General features: G+C 60.0%; 1 protein-coding gene across 1 annotated transcript; it reads right to left on the bottom strand.

Annotated features, from left to right (window-relative positions):
* Positions 1-680: 680 nt before the first annotated feature.
* LOC123187754 (uncharacterized) lies at positions 681-7,664 on the bottom strand (the record flags this gene model as incomplete). The annotated part of the gene is given in 1 exon segment (XM_044599678.1): positions 681-7,664. A coding segment is annotated over 1 exon segment (1,496 nt), but the record flags the coding sequence as incomplete, so codon positions are not given.
* Between the last annotated feature and the right edge of the window lie 855 nt (positions 7,665-8,519).

The raw sequence follows: 8,519 nt of genomic DNA, 5'->3' as shown, positions 1-8,519 counted from the left end.
AGCGACGTCGCAGCCTGTCCCCAGAGGAGTCCGTCGGGCTGTGCTTTCGCTGCCTCGAGCCCGGCCACCCCGTGCGGGAGTGCACCAACGACGTCCGGTGCCGCCGTTGTCTCTACCCTGGACACAGCTCGCGTGACTGCTATAAGTACTGCCGCGGCGTGCTGCGCGCCCCCTGCTGCCGCGGCCACCCCGGTCGTTGCAGCCCAGGCGGCGCCGCGCCACCGCACTCCGTCACCACCGGCTCCGACCCTCCTGCCTGCAGACCAGGCCCCTGCACGCGTCATTCTCTCACGCTCTGTTGAGATGGAAGAGGCAGAGTTGGTGCTGCGCCGGGGCATGGTGGTGTCCATCACCGGCGATAGGCCGGCCGTGGCTGCCCGTGACGTCGAGGACGTCCTGTACTCCTCCCTCGACCTCCACCCCGGAGACTTCACCGTCCACGCCTACCACCCGGAGGATTTCCTCCTTATCTTAACCACCCGCGAGCTCATGGACCGCCTTGCCGGCGACCACTTCATCAGCGGACCCGGGTTCTCCCTCGCGCTGCGCCCCTGGAGCAAGCTCGCTCGCGCCGATGTTGGTTCCTCGAGCACTCCGTGCAGTTGGAGCTTCGCGGCATCCCGGCACAGGCCTGGCACCTGTCCACGGCCGAGCACCTTCTGGGCGGCAGCTGCTGGGTAGAGCGGCTCCACCCGAGCACGCGCTCCCGCGCTGACCTCGCCACCTTCCGGGTGACCGCGCGCACCCGTGACCCAACTAGCATCCGCCGGGCGGCCATCCTCGAGATCGTGGAATCCATCCCAGCTCGCATCCGCCCCTCACCGCCGACCATCCGCACCCTCCAGTACCCGGTGTCTATCACGGTCGCTGCCGCGGCCGGGCAGCCTGCTCCGGCCACCAACGGAGATCGAGGCCCGGGGGACGGTGCACCAGGCGCGGGCGGCAGAGGCGCCGATCGCCGCACTGAGGGCGGCCAAGGCCGTCGACGCGGGCGCAAGCGCCGCCGCACCTCCGACGCCCCTGACGGTCGCGCGGATGGCATGGCCGTCGACACCGTGGGCTGGCGCTTGTCCAACCTCCGTGGCCGCGCCGATGGCATTGTCGTCGATGCTGGCTGGCCCGGCTCCCGTACCCGTACGGTCGCAGCGGCGCCGCCGCCGACGAGGCAAACCACCGGCCGCACGATGGACCCTTGGCCCGCCGCCGGTGGCCCCCACAGTTCCCGCGGCTTTGCCAAATGGGGAAAGTGTGGTGGAAAGAAAAGAAGGATGGCAGAGGAGGCCCGACGTGCAAAAGCTGCCCCCCTGCGGCTGCTTTGCCCCCTCGCCCTGCCACTCGTGGCCCAAGTGCGGAGGGCCCGCGTGACCTGGCAACGGTCGCCACCCGCCCTTTGGCTGGCACCCTTTGCGACCAGTCTGAGAGCGCTGGCACCCACCCCTCGCCAGCACAACACGACATCCCCGCCTGCCCCCAAGGGCCCACCCACGACACAGTCATGCCAGGCATAGATCACCCTGACACGCATGGGGATCAGGATTGCAACCCAGCCAGCCAATCCCTGGCAGGCGAGGTCCCCGACTCCCAGCCTTTGGAGGTCACGCCGGACCCGCTGTCGGGACGCTTTGCTGCTCCCTCGCTGCCATTGGCTGCTGAGGCCGCGCCCATCGCAGACCAGTCCACAGAGACACCGCAGGAGATGGAGCCCACCACGACACACCCAACGGCCAATCCTACGAGGCCAGCCGAGGCCATCCAGGAACCTCCCAAAGCGCACGGCATCCACCTTGGACGCCGCTCCAGCCCAGCAAGGCCCCGAGGCCCATCGCCACGCCCAGCCTGAAGCCCAGCATGAGGCCCAACATGGGATCCCGAGCGACGAGACAAGATCCGCCCGCTCACCTTGCCCTCCTGCGCGATTTGCAACCCCCCTGATCACCATGCGCCGTTCCCGACCGCGCGTCACGGCGCCTGCGGCCTGGACCCTGGGTGACTTCCTCGCCGCCGCAACCAGGCAGATTGACGCAGCCCTTCCAATCCCTGGCCGGCGCCAGCGACGGACCCCGCCCAACTTCACCCCAAGGCGCGGGAGATCGGCCACGTCCACCGCCCGCAAGACGGCCGTGCCGCCGATAGCTGAGAGGCGCGCCCAGATCCACATTCTGCGCACCCTCGGCATTGTCGGAATTGATCAGAGGATCACCGCAGCGGAGATGCAGGCGTATGAGGGTCTCTTCGCGGCGACCATTTCCATGTCCGTCCTGTCGGCCATCGCCGCTCTGGTTGATCGCGAGCTCCCCGCGGATCCCACCATCGCGCCGATCACCATGATGGTCGCGGGCAGCCCCATCGAGGCATAGCCGCGCCGCGCGCCACGTCGTCGACCTCCTCAATGGATCACAACCCCAAGATGCTCATTTGGAACGTGTGCGGCCTCAACGCGCGCGCTCGCCGCACCGCCGTCCGTTCGCTCGTTGTCACCGCAAATGTCTCTATTGTCTGCCTCCAGGAAACGAAGATGACTTTGATTTGCTCGTCAACTGTCCTTGAGACCCTTGGCTCGGAATTCGACGACTACGTATACCTTCCCGCGCTTGGCACTCGCGACGGTATCATGCTTGCGTGGAAGAGCCGTGAGGTGCCCATCACCGATCCTCTTTTCACGGCAAATGCCATTACAGCCAAGGTTTCTCATCCTTCGAGCGCTCACACACCCTGGTGGCTCACCGTGGTCTACGAACCCCAACTGGACGCCGACAAAATAGCATTCCTGCAAGAGTTGCGCGACATTCGCGTAGACTGCCCTGGACCATGGATGGCGTGTGGCGACTTCAATCTCATACTCCGAGATGAAGACAAGAACACTAGCCACCTGAACCGCCGCATGATGGGTCACTTCTGGCGCATCCTCGACGACCTCGCGCTCAAGGAGATCTACCTCAACGGACGCTGATACACGTGGTCCAACAAGCAGTCGCCCCCGACCCTCGTTCACCTAGACCGTGTCCTTTGCACGGCTGACTGGGAAGAGCCCCATGGGGAGTGCCATCTTCGCTGCCTCGCCTCCGTCATGTCGGATCACAGTCCCTTGCTTCTCGACTGCGCCCCGATGCCACCCACCCACCGGCGATTCCACTTTGAGGAATTCTAGATCCGGTTGGATGGCTTCCAGGACATCGTCACAGCTGCCTGGCACTCCGTCCATGACCCGGACCCATTCAGGCGGCTCATGCTTCGCATGAAGGCCACGGCGCGCATGCTCACAGGCTGGAGTTCGAAGACGGTTGGCAACGTACGGCTCAAGCTGGCGATCTCCAGGGAGCTCCTCCTCCGGCTTGATGCAGCACAGGACCACCGCGCCCTATCCCCACACGAGGATTGGCTGCGCCGGCAAATCAAGGCGTCATATCTTGGCCTCGCCTCCCTCGAGCGCACCATTGCCCGGCAACGTGCCCGCCTCGCCACTCTCAAGGACGGTGATGCCAACACTTCGGTCTTCCATCGGCAATGCACGTATAGGCGCCAAAAGAACAGGATCCATAGCCTCCCCGCGGAGATGGTTGCGGCTGCCTACGCCCACTTCGACGCGCTTTTGGGCACGGAGGCGCCCGGCACTGCGCGCTCGACCTCACGGACCTCATCACCCCCGCCAATCTGGAGGACCTGGATGCCCCGTTCGACGCCGAGGAGATCTGGCAGGCGGTCAAAGGGCTCCCCGCGCGCAAAGCCCCAGGCCCCGACGGCTTCACAGCTGAATTCTTACGCGCATGCTGGCCCACCGTTCGGCAAGACTTCATCAACGTCTTCTGTCAGCTCCGCGCGCTGCAAGGCCACGGCTTCAGCTGCCTCAACCAGGCGCTTCTCACCTTGCTGCCCAAGCGCGCCGACGCCCACGCCCTCGGCGACTTCAGGCCCATTAGCCTAATTCACTTGGTCGCCAAGATTTTCGCCAAAGTCCTGTCGCCGCGCCTCGCGCCCAGGCTCAACGCTCTTGTCAGCACAAGCCAGAACGCCTTCATCCCCGGACGCAGTCTGCATGACAATTTCACCCTCGTCCGGCAGTCGGCTCGTCTGCTGCACCAGCTCGGCGCCCCACGCGTGCTCCTGAAGCTAGACCTGGCGCGCGCCTTCGACTCATTCAGATGGCCATTCCTGTTCGATACCCTTCGTCGATACGGCTTCAGCTCCAGGTTCCTCGACTGGCTTGCCATCCTCTTCTCTTCGGCAAGCACCAGAGTGCTTATTAACGGGGAGCCAGGCCCTGCTATCTGGCACCGATGTGGGTTCCGCCAGGGCGACCCCCTTTCGCCCCAGCTCTTCGTACTCGCCGTCGACACGCTTGGACGCCTTCTCCACTGCGCAACCGAGCTGGGTATCCTACAGCGCCTTCACCCTCGGCGACCGATGCCATCCGTCTCCCTCTACGCGGATGACATGATCCTCTTCTGCCACCCCACCCTAAGCGATGTCACTGCCGTCAAGAGCATCCTGCGACTTTTTTGGCGCGCCTCAGGACTACAGGTCAACTTCGCCAAGAGCACGGCCACACTGATCCGCGCCGGCGTGGGCAAGGCCGCGCCTGTGGTCGATTCGCTCGGCTGCCCCATCGTCGAGCTGCCCATCACCTACCTGGGCATCCCCCTCACGCTACGCCGACCATCCGCAGCCCAGCTTCAGCCTGTCGTCGACAAAACAGCCGGCATGCTCCCATGCTGGAAGGCACACCTCATGAACAAGGCTGGGCGCCTCGCGTTTGTGAAAGCCATCCTGAGCACGATCCCCATTCACCAGCTGCTGGCTCTGCCCCCCCCCCCCAAGAAGACCATCAAGGCGCTCGAGAAGATCCAACGTGGATTCCTCTGGGCCGGGCACACGGAGGCAAACGGCGGGCACTGCCACGTCAACTGGCAGCGAGTTGCCCGCCCGATCCCTCTTGGTGGCCTTGGCGTCCGCGACCTCGCGCGCACCAGCCTCGCGCTGCGCACGCGGTGGCTATGGTTCAACCGCACGGACACTACCAAGGCATGGGCAGGCCTCGACCTCCAATTTGATGCCGAGAAGCGCACGTTCTTCTTCGCCTCCACTACCATGCAGCTCGAAAGCGGCACAGACGCCCTCTTCTGGGAGGACCGATGGATCGGCGGGCGGTCCGTCTGCGAGATCGCCCCGCTCCTATACGCGTGCATCCCCAAACGCCGTCGGAAACTCCGGACTGTTGCGGATGGGTTGGCGGACAATCGTTGGGCGCGAGATATCCAGGGCACGGTTGGCATCCACGAGATCGGGCAATACCTCCAGCTTTGGCACAGGATCGCGAGCACGACTCTCTCTGCCAAGCCCGATCGCCTCATCTGGAGATGGAGCGCGAACGGCGTCTACTCGGCCAAGTCGGCCTACATGGCCACTTTCGCCGGCTCCATGACCTGCGCCGCCTGGAAACTCACCTGGAAACACTAGGCACCGCAGCGCGTCCGCTTCTTCCACTAGCTCGCCCACCTCGACAGATGTTGGACCGCCGACAGGCTCGCTCGCCGTGGGCTGCAACACCCCGCACGGTGCCCCCTATGCGACCAGGCGCCTGAAACCATGCACCATCTCATCCTCGCATGCCCCTTGGCCCGGCAAACCTGGCACGAGACGCTAAGCTGGCTACGGATCCCGTGCACCCCGCCCGGCGACGAGCCTTCGCTTCTAGACTGGTGGCATCCGGCGCGACACTCCACCCCTGCGCCCATGTGCAAAGGCCTCGGTACCGTGACCCTCCTCGTCCCATGGATGATATGGAAACACCGCAATGACTGCATCTTCAACGGAGCGCGCCCATCTGTGAACACCCTCGTAGCGAAGATCAAGGAAGAAGCTGCCCTTTGGGCAAATGCGGGCGCGCTAGGGCTCAAAGCCATTACCCCCCCCCCCCAGACTTGGGATGTCCATTAGTCCGGTCTCTGTAATCAGCCTCCTAGGAGTAATGTAACCAAACTCTCCCTCTTTACAATGCAATGAAACGCACGCTCTCATGCGTTTTCTCCGGAAAAAAAAGATTGTCGGCTGAATTGCAACATTACAATAGCTTAATAGTATAAGCTACCTACACTCATATTTTAGTCTTATCATTTTAAAGGTTTATGTACGCTGACCTTTACCACTACTACACAGGGTCATTTGGGAATTCCGACAAATCACATGTATACCTATTCAGAACAATGCAACTCACCTCCAGATGCCTTACTATTGCCATCTGCTCGTACGATGAGGGGACACCCAGCTCCGAATGCCTCAGTGCAGCCATCCATTGGCACGATGATAGGACACCCAGCCTCAATGCAGTCATCCGTTGGTATGATGACTGGACACCCAGCCCCCAATGTCTTAGTACAACCACCCATTGGCACGATGACAGGACACCCAACCTCAAATGCCTCACTGCAATCACCCATTGGTATGATGATAGGGCGCCCAGCCTCAAATGCATCACTGCAGCCATCCGTTGGCACACTGACAGGCCAAAATCAAGTCTTCTTCCAACAACAGAAGCCAACTTAATCTGCCGTCGTTGTTAGAGATGCTCATGTTTTCCTTTTTTTGCTACTTTACTAAAAACTTGTAGTCTGTGCATATCGATCGAATGCACAACTTAATTAAGTGAGAGCGATGCATTTGCTTTTAAAAAAAGCATAGATTTGAGAATTTTGCTATGTCAGCAATCTCATAGTTGCCATTGGTGATATGAGACCCAATTGATAATTAAGTCAGGATTTTGTACCATTAGCAGGGTAACGGCGTCTCCTAGTTTAATCACATACTTGTGAGTTTATAAGATCGTGTAAGTATATTAGTTGATTGACGGGAAGCTCAAATGCACAATTTAAACAAGTCAGACCAAAAGCACGGTTCTTATCCAAAAACATAGATACTTGCATCTCATTCTCACCTACCTCACACGGACAGAAGTAGCATTTGGTTGAGAAATTAGAAGAACAGCAGCCATCTACTCGGGTAATTGGATGACGTACCTTGTACCACAGCAAGCCTTGCCAGCCGTGCTATTGTACGTGTGGGACGAAGCTCAGGGAGGCGACGAACGCGGCAAACATGGCCACGAAGGTGACCGCCGAGGAGGGAGGGCCCGCAGCTCGCCCACGAGCGCCTCGCCGGGCGACGAAAGCTGCGGCCTTAGGGACGGCGCGCAGCTGGCCTACGAGCGCCGCGCTGGGCGAGGGACGCCATGGCCGCAGGGATGGTGAGCAGTTTGCTGACGAGCGCCGCGCGCGGAGGACCACGGAGATGACGCGCTCGCCGAGGAAGACAACCAGCCGGATGAGCCAGCTTGCGGGGATGTCCAGGACCCTCCTGCGCGGACATGGTAGCAAATCGAGGTCGCGGCGTTCGCCGTCGAGATGTCTCCCGGCCGTGGAGAAGCTACTGATTTGGCTGTGGGGAAAGTGAGAGGATAAGAGAGGATACGAAATGAGCGGTTGGTCTTTTCCTGCGTTTGGTTAAGAGACAGGGCGGCCGGTTTTGTTTAATTGCTGGATATTTTAGGGAAAAGGAGGGCAGAAGCAGGGGGCCGTTGGATGAGGGCGGATCACGGATGAGAGTATTCTGTGGGAGCAGGCAAGCCCCGGCTTTTAGACGATCACCGTATATTAACAGATTAGATTTATTTTTTTGCGAGAATATAAACAGATGAGCTAAACAGAAGGCAGAACAAACCAACTCTATAGATCAGTTGGACGAGAGAGAGAGAAAAGAAATTACTACTGGCGATCATCCGTTAGTCACCGCATTCGCCAGGGAAGAAGCTTTTTGCCATGCCAATGCCATCGCCGAGATGGGCATCTGTGCCCAGCGGGTTCCACCTGTTAGAGATCGTCGGCTACTCCCGCGCCAAAGACATGCCCACTAGCGCGGCCCTGGAGTCTGGACCGTTCATGGTTGGAGGCTATCGATGGTGTATCCAGGTCTACCCGAACGATAGATTGCCGGAGGATGCCGATTGCATAGCTGTTTCTTTCGCTCTCATCCAGGATGTTGAGCACCCTGTGAAAGTGCACGCTGCGTTCAGTTTCATCGACGAGGTTGAAAAGCAAGATCCTAGGCATGTTCGTACAATTCAGATAACTCATGTGCCTGGCAATTGCTGCATGGGTTTCCCCAGATACATCACAAGGGAAGCCTTCGAAAAGTCCGAGCATCTCAAGAACGACTGTTTCACCATCCGGTGTGATCTCATCATCGTTCAGGAAGGGCTACAGGGCGTCAACGCTAGAGCAAACGCCGACTGATATTATCGGCAGACTGCGCAAAATGTAACCGATCATCCATGCCGGAGTTGATGTCAGTGTTGAGGTATAATAGTGGATTATGTCCATCATGGTTACACTATTTGTGGAATTCATGCCGGAATAGTATTGTTGACTAACCACTGTATTTCTTGTCTCTGCTCTAACTCAGCGAATTGCTTGCTGTTTTTCTTTTCTTTTCAACAAGAGCATAGAATCCTAAAACGCACTTTCAGTGCA

This window comes from Triticum aestivum, chromosome 2A, assembly GCF_018294505.1.
Source record: "Triticum aestivum cultivar Chinese Spring chromosome 2A, IWGSC CS RefSeq v2.1, whole genome shotgun sequence".
Taxonomy (NCBI): domain Eukaryota; kingdom Viridiplantae; phylum Streptophyta; class Magnoliopsida; order Poales; family Poaceae; genus Triticum; species Triticum aestivum.
The sequence above is the reverse complement of the archived record's forward strand: the minus strand, read 5'-3'. Positions and strand labels throughout refer to the sequence as shown.